The sequence below is a fragment of the Oncorhynchus mykiss genome, chromosome 24 (assembly GCF_057628025.1).
Source record: "Oncorhynchus mykiss isolate SJ-2025 chromosome 24, ASM5762802v1, whole genome shotgun sequence".
NCBI lineage: Eukaryota > Metazoa > Chordata > Actinopteri > Salmoniformes > Salmonidae > Oncorhynchus > Oncorhynchus mykiss.
The window spans coordinates 1,250,932-1,266,715 of NC_143045.1; the positions used below are offsets into that span (position 1 = coordinate 1,250,932).

The 15,784-nt window shown below is 41.4% G+C and overlaps 1 protein-coding gene across 3 annotated transcripts in view; it reads left to right on the top strand.

The window, feature by feature from the left end:
* porb (P450 (cytochrome) oxidoreductase b) overlaps positions 1 to 12,374 on the top strand; it is a 55,568-nt gene extending 43,194 nt beyond the window's left edge. For all 3 annotated transcript variants that reach the window (XM_021581864.3, XM_021581863.3, XM_090218079.1), the window contains exons 4-16: positions 1,258 to 1,386; positions 2,217 to 2,366; positions 4,544 to 4,668; positions 4,988 to 5,077; positions 5,191 to 5,289; positions 5,543 to 5,659; positions 5,822 to 5,940; positions 6,296 to 6,477; positions 6,916 to 7,065; positions 9,368 to 9,635; positions 9,830 to 9,975; positions 10,457 to 10,542; positions 10,700 to 12,374. In XM_021581864.3, coding sequence (XP_021437539.1) covers positions 1,258 to 1,386; positions 2,217 to 2,366; positions 4,544 to 4,668; positions 4,988 to 5,077; positions 5,191 to 5,289; positions 5,543 to 5,659; positions 5,822 to 5,940; positions 6,296 to 6,477; positions 6,916 to 7,065; positions 9,368 to 9,635; positions 9,830 to 9,975; positions 10,457 to 10,542; positions 10,700 to 10,844 — 1,806 coding nt within the window. In that variant the 3' untranslated portion in view covers positions 10,845 to 12,374. The remainder of the gene's footprint in view (positions 1 to 1,257; positions 1,387 to 2,216; positions 2,367 to 4,543; positions 4,669 to 4,987; positions 5,078 to 5,190; positions 5,290 to 5,542; positions 5,660 to 5,821; positions 5,941 to 6,295; positions 6,478 to 6,915; positions 7,066 to 9,367; positions 9,636 to 9,829; positions 9,976 to 10,456; positions 10,543 to 10,699) is intronic.
* Positions 12,375 to 15,784: the final 3,410 nt, after the last annotated feature.

Sequence of the window (15,784 nt, forward strand, 5' to 3'; positions counted from 1 at the left end):
CTTTATTATTGACTGTATGTTTGTTTTACTCCATGTGTAACTCTGTGTTGTTGTATCTGTCGAACTGCTTTGCTTTATCTTGGCCAGGTCGCAATTGTAAATGAGAACTTGTTCTCAACTTGCCTACCTGGTTAAATAAAGGTAAAATAAAATAAAATAAATAAAAAAAAACCATGTAGGTCTCTATCGCACAAGGTGACTTTTAGCAATATGTTCAGCTCTATTTACTCTCATTTATGAAATGCTAAATAGCGTCAATGTAGACATCATGCAAAACTACAAATCACTGCAAGCTCCTGCATGTAATCTCTAGCTGACACCTTTGCTAACGGTATTGTGAAATGTAGCCAATTGATTCATTCATTCATTTAGCAAACATTAGTTAATCCAGAGATGCTTACCTTTGCCTCGATTTGGCAGTCTCGTCCAGATCATTATTGCATTTGTAGTTCTTTATGATAGCCACATTAGCAGCTAATTAGCGATTCATTTTTTGTGGGGGGGTAAATATAGTCACATTGTCGTAGAGATTTACATGGTTATCAAAATGTCACGCCAGAGTAATCCTACACAAAACACAGCCCATATTTTAAGTGTTTCTAAAATCCCCTGTGGGAAAAGATTATGCTGGAAAAACTATTGGAACCATTTCCCTGTTTGACCGCTAGGTTTTATGGGTATTATGACTCATACTGTGGTACTATATTGGGACATGGATTGTGTATGTGTGCCATTCAGAGGGTGAATGGGCAAGACAAAAGATTTAAGTGCCTTTAAGTGCCTTTTGAGTGTTGTTGTAGGTGCCAGGTGCACCGGTTTGTGTCAAGAACTGCAATGCTGCTGGGGTTTTCACTCAACTGTTTCCTGTATGTATTAAGAATGATCCACCACCCAAAGGACATCCAGCCAACTTGACGCAACTGTGGGAAGCGTTAGTCAACATGGGCCAGGGAAAAGTTTTCGACACCTTGTTCTGAGGGCAAAAGGAGGTGCAACTCAATATTAGGAAGGTGTTCCTAATGTTTGGTATACTCAGTGTATTTAATTATTCTATCACAGACCATAATGCTCTAACCTGTATAATATAATATTTTACCTCGTTTTGTTGTTATTGGACAACAAAAAGTTAAATGGCAACATGGTGGGTTGGTATTTGGTTACAACTAGGGCCTGGAGTTTTTTCCTGGCCGCCAGGTCATGTGGTCAGAAAAAACTCCTTGCCCTCATTCCAAGTGTTGCTGCTATTTCCCTCTCCAGGGTAGGAACATCGTGGTATTCTACGGCTCTCAGACAGGCACGGGCGAGGAGTTTGCCAACCGGCTGTCCAAAGACGCCCAGCGCTACGGCATGAAGGGTATGGCCGCCGACCCCGAGGAATACGACATGGTAACTAATTAACGACATTCCTATATCAGTGTTTATATGGTTACATATGAAATTCGGTATCCTGGTTCCGTTTTTCTGGATCATTTGAGAATTTTACTAAATAGATTTTGCTTTCACAAGACCTGGAAATAATCATTTCGGGTGCGATTTGAATTCTACGTGACATTAGCAAGCTAGCTTGTTTACAATGGGCAAAAAGTACCATGCGATTCGTGCTGCCACATCACAATACCTGGTACTCTGTTCCTGGGTCTTGGATCCGCTACTTACACAGGTCCAGAATTCGCTTCAGTCGGGGTTTGTTAGTGTTTCACACAGGCTTTATAGCATGGATCAGAGTACCAAAAGCTCCAAGATCCTAATCATACAGGGAATATGTAGCCTAGTGGTTAGAGCGTTGGGCTACTAGCCAAAAGGTCCCTGGATCGAAACCCAGAGTTGACAAAGTAACAATCTGTCGTTCTGCCCCTGAACAAGGCAGTTAACCCACTGTTCCCCGGTAGGAAGTCATTGTAAATAAGAACTTGTTCTAAACTGACTAGCCTAGTTAAATAAAGGTTAAATAAAAATGTGAAAACAACCTTAGTATAATAATGATTCTAATAACCCATTTATGACAACCCTGTCTAATAAGGCTTCTATACTGCCACCCCGGCAGCTCCAACATACCTGTATAGCTCAAAGGTGGCTTAACTGTACCCCTGCTAACAATATTAGTCTCTTGAGCCAAGGTCCTGTTCCATAAAGTTGAAAAGCTAATTAGTGCCCTGAATGGCATACAGCACATGTAATGGCAAATATCTAATGTCCAGGCATCTTCTAATCCACAGTCTGAGCTGTCCCGTCTGGCTGAGATTGGCAACTCCCTGGCCATCTTCTGCATGGCCACTTACGGTGAGGGAGACCCCACAGACAACGCGCAGGACTTCTATGACTGGCTGCAGGAGACCGACGGGCAATTGGATGGAGTCAACTATACTGTGACTATCTTTTTCTCTCTCTCGCTCTCTCCTCCCCGTGTTTTCATAATCAGGGCCAGGAGTTTGCCCAAGAAAAACTCCTGTTGGCCCCATTCACATAGAGTTGAAGTCAGAAGTTTACATACAGCTTAGCCAAATACATTTCAACTCAGTTCTTGACATTTAATCCCAGTAAATATTCCCTGTTTTAGGTCCGTTAGGATCACCACTTTATTTTAAGAATGTGAAATGTCAGAATAATAGTAGAGTGATTTGTTTCAGCTTTTATTTTTTTCATCACATTCCCAGTGGGTCAGACGTTTACATACCCTCAATTAGTATTTGGTAGCATTGCCTTTAAATTGCTTAACTTGGGTCAAATGTTTCAGGTAGCCTTCCACAAGCTTCCCACAATAAGTTGGGTAAATTTTGGCCCATTCCTTCTTACAGAGCTGGTGTAACTGAGTCAGGTTTGTAGGCCTCCTTGCTCACACACACCTTTTCAGTTCTGCCCACACATTTTCTATAGGATTGAAGTCAGGGCCTCGTGATAGCCACTCCAATACCTTGACTTTTTTGTCCTTAAGCCATTTTGCCACAACTTTGGAAGTATGCTTGGGGTCATTACCCATTTGCGACCAAGCTTTATCTTCCTGACTGATGTTTTGAGATGTTGCTTAAATATATACACATTTTTCCGTCCTCATAATGCCATCTATTTTGTGAAGGGGACCAGTCCCTCCTGCAGCAAAGAACTTCCACTACATGATGCTGCCACCCCCGTGCTTCACGGTTGGGATGGTGTTCTTCGGCTTGCAAGCCTCTCTTTTTCCTCCAAACATAACAATGGTCATTATGGCCGAACAGTTCTATTTTTGTTTCATCAGAGGACATTTCTCCAAAAAGTACTATCTTTGTCCCCATGTGCAGTTGCAAACCATAGTCTGGCTTTTTATGGCAGTTTTGGAGCAGTGGCTTCTTTCTTGCTGAGTGGCCTTTCAGCTTATGTCAATATAGGACTCGTTTTACTGTGGATAAAGATACTTTTGTACCTGTTTCCTCCAGCATCTTCACAAGGTCCTTTGCTGTTGTTCCGGGATTGATTTGTACTTTTCGCACCAAAGTACGTTCATCTCTAGGAGACAAAACGTGTCTCCTTCCTGAAGCGGTATGACGGCTACATGGCCCCATGGTGTTTATACTTGCGTACTATTGTTTGTACAGGTGAACATGGTACCTTCAGGCATTTGGAAATTGCTCCCAAGGATAAACCAGACTTGTGGAGATCTACAATTTGTTTTCTGAGGTCTTGGCTGATTTATTTTCATTTTCTCATGATGTCAAGCAAAGAGGCACTGAGTTTGAAGGTTGGCCTTGAAATACATCCACAGGTACACCTCCAATTGACTCAAATTATGTCAGAAGCTTCTAAAGCCATGACATAATTTTCTGGAGTTTTCCAAGCTGTTTAAAGGCACAGTCAACTTAGTGTATGTAAACTTCTGACCCACTGGAATTGTGATGCAGTGAATTATAAGTAAAATAATCTGTCTGTAAACAATTGTTGGAAAATTACTTGTCATACACAAAGTAGATGTCCTAACCAACTTGCTAAAACTATAGTTTGTTAATAAGAAATGTGTGGAGTGGTTGAAAAACTAGTTTTAAATATGTAAACTTCTGACTTCAACTGTACATTAGCCAAGCGTTCACTTTCAAATGTGTATTTCACATGGATTAACTTTAGTGTGAGACCGAGATGAGTTATGCTAACATCCAAAAAATAGGCTTTATGTGTATGGTTGAGTTCTTGCTTCGGCCATAGCTGACATGCGTGCCATCCTGGCTGGTTGGTCATTGTCGGAGTTGGTCCAACGTTCCTGCCCTCAATGGGATGAAGAATTTCACTTCTGATTGGAGGCAATCTGGCCGGGCACTCTGAATGATCACTTGGGCTCCTTCCACTCCCTTCCAGTGTCTTTCTGTCCTAGACTTGAAAGACAGCATTAATTACAGTTAATGAAAGATGATAGACGTTCACAGTGTACAGTGTAGGAGCTTGCGTTCAAGGTATGTGCATGTCTCTGTGTGTTTTATATAGTATACAATCTTATATTGAATATGTTGAACGTTAGTTTTTTTACATTTATTTTATTTTGTTTTTTATAAACTAGAACTGTTGACATCTCTCCCTGCAGGTGTTTGCATTGGGCAACAAGACATATGAACACTACAATGCCATGGGGGCGTACGTAGACAAGAGGCTGGAGGAACTGGGAGCCAAGAGGGTCTTCGACCTGGGCATGGGAGACGACGACGGCAAGTGAGTGAGGCTGCTTTGGAGGGGTGCGTCCCAATATCTATTTTCTCCTGAAGAGTGCACTTGTTTACTACTTCCCACAAATCTAAAGGCGTTGGACTGGTGGAGGCATGCACTAATGGGAGTTTACACCATATTTCTTATACCAGTCATGTCCTTTAAAATCAGTGAATGGAAGTGAATGATTGCACACTTTGGGAGGAAGGACATAACCTTGGATCTCTCCCGTATCAAATTGTGACCGATGTTGAGATCAAAATGATGGCCAAATTATGGAAATGGGGTTGATAAGAGGGTGTTTCTGCTTCTTTTCATTTGTCAGCCTGGAGGAGGACTTTGTGACATGGAGGGAGCAGTTCTGGCCAGCCATGTGTGAGCACTTTGGAGTGGAGGCTTCAGGAGAGGACTCCAGGTATTTATTCCAATTTATTGTAATTATCACGTTCTCATTTTCCCTCAATTCACACACAGAGTATGGAAGGAGTGATTTGCAGATTAACTGTAGGCCTTCTCGCTCTCCATTAGCGTTCGTCAGTATGAGCTCAAGGAGCATAATGACATCAACATGAACAAGGTGTACACAGGAGAGTTGGGCCGTCTGAAGAGCTTTGAGACCCAGAAACCGTGAGTTATTCTACCCCATCCTCTTCACTTATCATTACAATATTTGCTACAGAGTTTTGTGTTCTATAGATTTCTCTCTAAACAAGTATTACTGCCCGCTAGTGGAGCTAAAGGGGATTTCCTAGTTGGAACGCTGAAGTGCGACACTGCTTTATCCGTCGATGTTCACCTCTATGATTTACCTCATGTTATCTCTGCATACAGATGTGTACAGTTCACTGGTATGAAATTCTATTGATCTTTTCCCCCCCAGTCCTTTTGATGCAAAAAACCCCTTCCTGGCTCCAGTCACTGTTAACCGCAAGCTCAACAAAGCAGGTGACAGGCATCTCATGCACCTTGAAGTGGACATTACAGGCTCCAAGATTAGGTAAATGAGAGAGCCAAGAGAGCCGTAACTTTCTTTGTATAGTTATCAACCTCACAGACAGTATTTCCTTAAAAGGAATAGGCTACACTTCTTGGATGAATTGGTGCCTTTTTATATTGTGGAAAGATGACTTGAAAACCCTTTGTCATTCTGTCTTTGTAGATATGAGTCGGGAGACCACGTTGCCGTCTACCCTACCAATGACACAGTGATCGTGAACAGGCTGGGACAGATCCTTGGCGTGGACCTTGATTCCGTTATCTCTCTCAACAACCTTGATGGTGCGGCACTGACCTGATGCAACACCTTGAATTGGAGTCCTCCGAAAATCTCTCAATGTCTTTTGAAGATCCTTAAACACACATTCTGTTTGGACATCTCTTGAAATGTTACTCTCCCTGTATTAACATTTTTTGAAGGAGAAGGTTTTGTGAAATCACCAACTGTTCTTTATTACTCTAAATCCTAGGGTCGGTGTCCTTCACCCAGGTGAAGCTTAGTCCTGGACTAAAAAGAAGCTTTATTGAAAATACTTAGTATTTTATTTTTTTTGTCCAAGATTGGGCTTAATCTGTGGAAACTGTCCCTTAATGTATAACCAATGTTAATGTGATGTTATCTGGTGCCGTTTATCAGAGGAGTCCAATAAGAAGCACCCATTCCCTTGCCCCACCACCTACCGTACGGCTCTGACCCACTACCTGGACATCATCCATCCGCCTCGCACCAACGTCCTGTATGAGCTGGCCCAGTACGCCACTGACCTCAAGGACCAGGAGAACATGCGCAAGATGGCCTCGTCTGCTCCCGAGGGCAAGGTGTGTGGCTGTGACACTGTTAACTTATCACCTCTCTACTCCTATTCTAAAAGTAGTCAAGATTTCCTCAACATACTCAAGACGGGTTATTGGTAGTGGGAAAGTACGCTTAAACCTCAGGGTTGGGGTCAATTCGATGTCAATTCAGGAAGAAATCTTGAAAAGCATTGAAAAAAAATTGAATTTGAATTTAAATGTACTTTCTGGCTGAACTGAAATGGAATTGACCACAACCCTGATAAGCCTATAACACATGTGAAAAGTTGCCCTTAAGCACAGATCTAACTCCAGCCTTAACCAATGTAGGAGGATGGTAAAATATATCTGACCCTCTGGTAAATATATCTGACCCAGATGCCTGACTACAGATCAGTGGTTAGGGGCAACTTCTACCTACTCCATATTGTCCCAGCTAAGTGTTGTTGTGGTCTCTACTAGGCTCTGTACCAGAGTTTTGTGCTGGAAGACAACAGGAACATCCTGGCCATCTTGGAGGATCTGCCTTCCTTGCGGCCTCCCATCGACCACCTGTGTGAGCTCATGCCCCGTTTGCAGGCTCGCTACTACTCCATTGCCTCCTCCTCCAAGGTGAGGATATATACAAGGGTGTATCCATGCATTGTACCAAAACTATGGTTTCTAGTGAATATACCCCAGTACATCACCCCTAATGACCCCACAACCTAACTCCTTCTCAATACTCAATTCTCAATGTATTTTTCTTGTTACATTTACAGTAGTTATTTAGCAGACGCTGTCATCCACTATAAATTGTATTGAGATAATGTGAAACGACCACGTATTATTTATTATAGGCCCAGTGCAGTCAAAAACATGATTTCCCTGTGTTTAGGGAAATATACACTACCAGTCAAAATGTTTAGAATGCCTACTCATTCAAGGGTTTTTCTTTATTTTTTTTACTATTTTCTACATTGCAGAATAATAGTGAAGACACCAAACTTTGAAACAATACACAGGGAGTCATGTAGTAACTAAAAAAGGTTTAAACAATTCCAAATATATTTATATTTGAGATTCTTCAAATGGCCACCCTTTGCCTTGTTGACAGCTTTGCACACTCTTAGCATTCTCTCAACCAGCTTCACCTGGAATACTTTCCCAACAGTCTTGAAGGAGTTGACACATGCTGAGCACTTGTTGGCTGCTTTTCCTTCACTCTACAGTCCAACTCATCCCAAACCATCTCACTTTGGTTGAGGTCAGGGGATTGTGGCGGCCAGGTCATCTGATGCAGCACTCCATCACTCTCCTCCTTGGTAAAATAGCCCTTGCACAGCCTGAAGGTGTGTTGGGTCATTGTCCTGTTGAAAAACAAATGATAGTCCCACTAAGCCCAAACCAGGTGGGATGGTGTATCGCTGCAAAATTCTGTGATAGCCATGCTGGTTAAATGTGCCTTGAATTCTAAATAAATCAGACAGTGTCACCAGCAAAACACCCCCACACCATAATTGTAACATTTTTTATTTTACCTTTATTTAACTAGGCAAGTCTGTTAAGAACAAATTCTTATTTTCAATGACAGCCTAGGAACAGTGGGTTTTCTGCCTTGTTCAGGGTCAGAGAACGACAGATTTTTACCTTGATTTTTACATTTTTACCTTGGGATTCGATCTTGCAACCTTTTGGTACTAGTCCAACACCACCTGCTTCATGGTGGGAAATACATATGCAGAGATCATCCGTTCACCAAACCTGCGCCTCAGAAAGACACGGCGGATGGAACCAAAAAACCTCAAATTTGGACTCCAGACCAAAGGACAAATTTCCACTGGTCTAATGGCCATTGCTCGTGTTTCTTGGCCCATGCAAGTCTCTTCTTCTTATTGGTGTCTTTTAGTAGTGGTTTCTTTGCAGCAATTCAACCATGAAGGCCTGATTCACACAGCCTCCTCTGAACAGTTGATGTTCCGATGTGTCTGTTACTTGAATCTATTTGGGCTGCAATTTCTGAGGCTGGTAACTCTAATGAACTTATCTTCTGCAGCAGAGGTAACTCTGGGTTTTCCATTCCTGTGGCGGTCCTCATGAGAGCCAGTTTCATCATAGCGCTTTTACCAAATAGGACTATCTTCTGTATACCACCGCTACCTTGTCACAACACAACTGATTGGCTTCAACACATTAAGAAGGAAAGAAATTCCATAAATGCACTTTTAACAAGGCACACGTGTTAATTGAAATGCATTCCAGGTCACTACCTCATGAAGCTGGTTGAGAGAATGCCAAGAGTATGCAAAGCTGTCATCAATTCAAAGGATGGCTATTTGAAGAATCTGAAATACAAAATATACTTTTTTGGTTACTACATGATTCCATATGTGTTAATTCATAGTTGATGTCTTCACTATTATTCTACAATGTTGAAAATAGTAAAAATAAAGAACCCTTGAATGAGTAGGTGTTCTAAAACTGTTGACCAGTAGTGTATTTCCACACTGAGGTTGGAGTAATACTTTGAAATTGAGATAATGCCCTTTCAGTGTAAAATCTGTTTGAAAAAACAGCCAAAAATGTCTGCCTGTTTGGATGGGAGTTTGTGCTTTCCATGGTGACGTCACCATCCGGTAAATTAGTTAATAGGCCAATAAGAAAGCGTTCCAAACCTCTCTGCCAATAACGGAACATTTTCAGTTTCCCCTTCCCAATCACTCCACTCCCAGACAGTCCTAGCAAAATTATTGCTTGAGAAATTCCTCTTTGCTAAGAAGCTTTTGTTTTCAATTAAAATGAAACATAAATCACAGTCAGGTACTTAATTGATACCCAGAGATTACAGCTGCAATGGACCTTTAAGCGTCCATTGTCGGGCAACCTGCAATAGTGTGATCTAAAAAGAGTGGTTAATGATGCCTTCTCTTTGTAGGTCCACCCCAATAGCATCCACATCTGTGCTGTGCTGGTGGAATACACAACTAAAACCGGGCGCCTCACAAAGGGAGTGGCCACCACCTGGCTGAAGAACAAACTGGTTGCGGACAACGCCCACAAGTCCACGGTCCCCATGTACATCCGCAAGTCCCAGTTCCGCCTGCCCTTCAAGGCCAGCAACCCAGTTATCATGGTCGGTCCTGGGACCGGCATCGCTCCCTTCATGGGCTTCATCCAGGAGCGTGGGTGGCTCAAAGAGCAAGGTACATGGTAGACACCATGATAGAAGCTTGCCATAGACACATGGAAATGTTTGTGTTGGTTTCCTGATTGTTTTGATATGCTGCATAGTACTATTTTATGAGTTGTCATGTTCTGTGTCACACTGACTAAAATAAAGCACCTTAACTGTCTTGTATGGATACAAGTAAGCCAATTGGTCTGCTTTTTCCTGTAGGCAAGGAGGTGGGGGAGACGGTCTTGTACTGTGGCTGCAGGCACAAGGAGGAGGACTATCTGTACCAGGAGGAGTTGGAGGAGGCTGAGAAGACGGGTGTCATCACGAAGCTCAACGTGGCTTTCTCTCGGGACCAGGAGCAAAAGGTATACTTGTTTTATTAGTTATTCAGCACGAGGACCTTAAAAAACTATTATTAAAAAGGGTGAACAATGCTTTTCTGTTAGCTAGAATATGACATTTATTAAATAGATAGCCATATACGACCATGTTATCTGATCCTACACACACTGCAGTTGGGACACCAAGACAAGATTGTAATCCTTATCATATTTCCATAGCGTTCTTGAGTGTTGCCAATCATGGTTGTTGATACCATAGACCGGTATCTAAATCTGTCAGATTCTGTACCACTGGGGGTGTACTATTAGTGGGGATGGTCAACACATACTCCACACAGAGTCCTAGGCTAGACCTCAGAGGATACCTGAGGGATTGATTTTATGCTGCCTCATCTCATGAAGGAAGAGGAACACGTTTCCTTGCAAGGTCGTTTTTTGTTTGTGTGAAGACTGGAAGCTCAAGAGGATGTTGTAATAGATCTGTTTCCTCTCGCTGTCCCGCCAGGTGTACGTGCAGCATCTCCTGAGGACCAACAAGGTGGACTTGTGGAGGCAGATCCACACAGACAATGCACACATATACATCTGCGGGTAAGGAAGGATCCTCGCCAGTAACATTTGCACCTTGGCAATAAAATGGATTGAAATTGAATTGACATATTTCTTGAAAGCACTCCCCAAATTCACAAAAATCCTCAAACTAGGGTTAAAAGACAAATGTCTTATAGAGAAATGCTCCTGTTTTTAGGGATGCGCGGAACATGGCCAGGGATGTGCAGACAGCTTTCTATGAGATAGCAGAGGAGCTGGGCGGCATGACACGCACTCAGGCCACCGACTACATCAAGAAACTGATGACCAAGGGACGGTACTCGCAGGACGTCTGGAGCTAAAACACCTAGGATCCAACCACATCCTATGTTTGTTTGTTTTTAGACTTGCATTGTTGTTTGTGTCAGTTTGTATCAGCAACGGTTATAATGGGTCACCAACCCTGGTACTGGAGAGCTACCGGTTGTGCCGGCTTTTGTTCCCGCCAAGCACTAAAACATCGGATTCTATTAATTGCCTTATCATGACCTTGATTAGCTGAGATGGGTGTGTTTGTGTCAGGCTAGAATAAAAGCCTACACATTGGGACCAGGATTTGTGACCACTGGGGAAGGATATCGCTGGTTGTTTTTATTCCATGGAGCAACACAAGCACTCAACAATGCACCACAATAACAGTCGGTCATCCTCATTCAGATGATTTATTGATATTCTATGTCAGTCGGCCATCAGTTTGGTAGTGTCAAATGTAGTATCACATTTGTTGATGTTTATCTTTTGCAGGAGAAAGAACGTTTGATAATGATATACTGTAGCTGTACATAATTGTACAAAGTGAGGAGGTGGGTTTAAATACAAAACTCATACAGTGCAAGTCTCTTCTTTAGGAAGTTGACCTAATCTGGGTACTCAAGTGTATTCCGAATACATGATAAATATTTTAGATTTGAGAAATAAAAAGTGAGAACTTTTTGTCTACGAAATCAGTAACTGAAAAGCTTAGTGTTTGTTTATAGTACCTTTTGCATTTGGATAAGCGATGTAGCCTTTTATGCAATGATGTTACTGTACATTTCTAATCAATCACAGTAACCCTTAGCAAGGCATGATAAAAGTATAATTTTGCAATTCAGTAGTCAAGCCCTCTATTGAGGAGAAATTATTAGCTTTTATTTTCCACAAGACTGCCTTTTAAATATATCAAAGAAAAAATATTTTTAGGTTCCCTGTAGTATTTGTATACATGATGCAAGTAAGCATCAAAGGGGAATGGGTAAATAATGTGCATATTTCGACTTAAATTCTCTGCATTATCCAGTTTACAATGAAACAAAAACTGAACACGTACACCACTTAGTAGCAAGCATTCAAATGTACATGTTTCTTTATCATGCAAACCTCGCACTGTACCCTGAGAATGTAGAGTTCTACAGCTTGTTGGCTTTGAGTGTCAACTTTATTTTATTTTCTATGTACTATTGCACACTAATCAGTGTAAGTACTGGATGATATCACACTTATCTATGAAATTTGGCATATCCTTTCTTCACTTCACTGAAAACTAAGGGCAAGGTTGTCAACTTGTGGAAATAGTAAACCCGTTTTGGCCCGTAAGCCAAGCAAAGCATATCAATTTGTAAATTCAGTGTGTGCCTTATTGAAATTGGTGCCTGACTTAAATGTAGAAGGTTTTTTGGATGCATTACTGTAAAGGCAATTTTTCAAAAATATTGGAGAAAAACCATATTATGAAGACATTCATGTAACTTTTTTGTCCACATTCCATTTTATAATACAGTAAGTGTCAACTAAATGAATGTATCTAAGCATATCCTTTTAAAATTAATAAAAAACATATAAAATATTGTTAACAGATTGAGAGTTTGTTATTCATGTCTGAGGTATGCATCCTCTTCCATCTGATAAATTTTTTGAAAATGAGATTATTGTTATGTTCAATTGTTAGATGGATGCAAGATGATGTAGTTTATTTTTTATTTAACCTTTATTAGCGTTGCACATTTTGGGGAATATTCAGGAAACTTTCTGTGGGATTTAACAGGAATATATGGGAATATATGCAAATTAATATTAACCCCATTTAAATGTCATTGTTTTTTGCATTGGATATATTTACCATATCATATGGAGACAAAAACATAAATATTTAACCTTATAAGTAGACATAATTGCAAATGATTAAATCCTATTATAAAAATTTTTTTTTTTACAAATTGACCTTTAAATGAGTTGACTCTTCACATGGGATGATTTCACTGAACGACAAAAGAAAGGGAATATTGAATGATCCTCAATGATCCATTGCATCTCCCAAAAACGTTTTCAACATAAATCTGTTAAAATTATAGTCTAGAAACTAAAGCTTTGGTTGTCTTCCTCTCAGGCTTCCATGTCTTCTTCCTTGACCTCAATGTCCACCTCTTGAACATCAGACTCTTAGGCCTCATCTTCACTGTCACTTTCCAACCTTGTTGAGGATGGCTCGTTGTCAGGCTCGGATGGCCACCAATTTTTCAACCCTTGTATTGGTCAGCCTGTTGCGTGCTTTGGTGTGTGTGTTCGCAAACAAGGACCAGTTGCGCTCTGAGGTGGCTGATGTTGGTGGAATTTGGAGGATGATGGAGGCAACAGGGGAAAGAACCTCAGATCCACAAAGTCCCTTCCACCAGGTGGCTGATGAGATATGATGGCATGACTGCCATCCCTTGCTTGGAAGTGTACTTCGCCAGACTGCCAAGAACCCTGCCCTCGTCCAGGCCAAGGTGGCTAGACACAGTAGTGATGACACCATAGGCCTTGTTGATCTCTGCACGAGACAGGATGCTCTTGCCAGCATACTTGGGGTCCAACATGTGCGCTGCGGCATGTATGGGCTTCAGGCAGAGGTCTTCACACTTGATGTATTTCAGAACTGCAGTGTCCTCTGCTTGGCGCAGCAGGGCAGTACGTATTTCTTCTCTTACATCTGCAAGCAGAGTCTGAACATCAGACAGGATGGCATTGTCTCCCTCAATCCATGCAATGGCTACTACTATAGGTTTCAGGCTGCTAACCACTCTCCCAAAATACATCATCCAGGAGGATCCTATTGATGGGGCTGTCCATATCGGCATACTGTGATATAGCCATTTCTTGGTCTCCTTCCCCTCCAGGAGACTGTCAAACATGATGACAACACCACCCTAACGGGTGTTGGATGTGCTGCTCTTATTCTTCTCACTTTGCTTGGTGAGATAGCAGCACAGCAATCTACAACTTGACCCTTTACATACATAACCATTTCAATGGCTCTCTTGTAGAGTGTATCCATTGTTTTCAGTGACATGATGTCCTTGAGGAGCAGATTCAATGCATGAGCAGCACAGCCAATGGGTGTGATGTGAGGATAGAACTCCTCCACTTTAGACCAAACAGCCTTCATGTTCGCAGCATTGTCTGTCACCAGTGCAAATACCTTCTGTGGTCCAAGGTCATTGATGACTGCCTTCAGCTCATCTGCAATGTAGAGACCAGAATAGAATACTGGTTGAGGGGTGGTGCTGTAGTTAATTATTCCTTGCCCACGCACTTTCGACCACCCATCAGAGATGATTGCGATACAGTCTGCTTTCTCTATGATTTGCTTAAACTCTGCATCCAGCAAATGAGTAGATAAAGCATGGCTGGGTGGAGGGGTGTATGCTCGGCGAAGAACATTCAGAAATCTCTTCCAATACACATTGCCTGTGAGCAACAGAGGTGAACCAGTTGCATATACAGCTCGAGCAAGACATTCATCGTAATTTCTCTGACTACGTTCCTCAATTGAGTCAAGAAAACTTCTGATTCCAGGAGGACCATGAGCTGTTGCTATCGATAAGATGTCTGATTCATAATTTTCACCTTGAATAGAAGCAGAGGGACTTTTGTTAGAGGTTGTGAGGGCTGAGGGAACTTTATGCGCTTGGCCAGATGATTCTGCATCTTTGTTGCATTCTCCACATATGGTTTGGCACCATATTTGCAAATGTACACAGCTTTTCCTTCTATATTAGCTACAGTGAAATGTCTCCACATGTCAGATAGTGCCCGTGGCATTTTCCTGTAAAGATTAGGAAGACAATTAGTTAAAATATATATAGATAATTCCATGTACAGATAAGCAGTTAGATTAAACAACTCCTTTGTAAGATGTGTTTTAAAATGAAACATGTATGGAAACATTTGAATTAACACTCCTAAGTTAGCAGGCTCAAGCAAGCTAAAACCCACATGGTGGCAAAAACTAACTAGCAGAAATAGTTAAGTTAGAAATTATTTAAACGTCACTTTGCTGTAGGCTACTATTTACTAGTTAACAAAAAATAATGTATGTCATAAAATCTATTCACCCCATCAAGTATTTTAATCAAAACTTACCAGAAAGCATGTAGTCCTTGGCTCAGATAGTGTAGTAGTGTGGGCTCAATAGCATCTCATTAGTGTGCAAGTTCTTGAGAATCAGCTGTACATGTGATGGAAGAGTGCACTGCACATATGATTGAAGAATGCACTGTGCATGCAGAGGGTTGCAATTCCATTGAATTGGGGATAGTTTAACCAAAATATGCCACAAGACCTAGAATTGCCTTGTGTATCCCACAGAAAAGGTTCCCTGTTATAAGATAACTTTTTGATGAATTTAAGCAAAATTCCCGGGCTTACATTTTCCTTGGAAGTTAAAGTAAAAATTCTAGAAATGTACCAGAAAGTTTTCCGACCCTTTGCAACCCTAACCTTTATTTAACTAGGCAATTCAGTTAAGAACAATTACTTATTTACAATGCCGGCTGGACCAATTGTGTGCTGCCCAATGGGACTCCCAATCACGGCCGGTTGTGATACAGCCTGGAATCGAGCCAGGGTCTGTAGTGACGCCTCTAGCACTGAGATGCAGTGCCTTACACCGCTGCGCCACTCGGGAGCCCAGAGTGACCAGTTGGGTGATGGATAAAATGATGCATCCCTTGCCATACACTACAATGCATTATGAAAATGTGTCTAAGCATGTTATAAAACACTACAAACCAACTCATATTACATCAGAATCTCATTCTGGATAATGCCTCTGTACTACATTTTTTAAAGAATGTTCCACTGTCCCATAAATCCATAATTTTGTTGTAAAATAATAATTGTATGGCACAGTGGGAAAATAAATAAATAGTTGAGTGCAGAAACCTCAAGAATGAGATTCTGATGTAATTGGAGTTGTTTTGGACAAAATGTGACAAATGTTCTC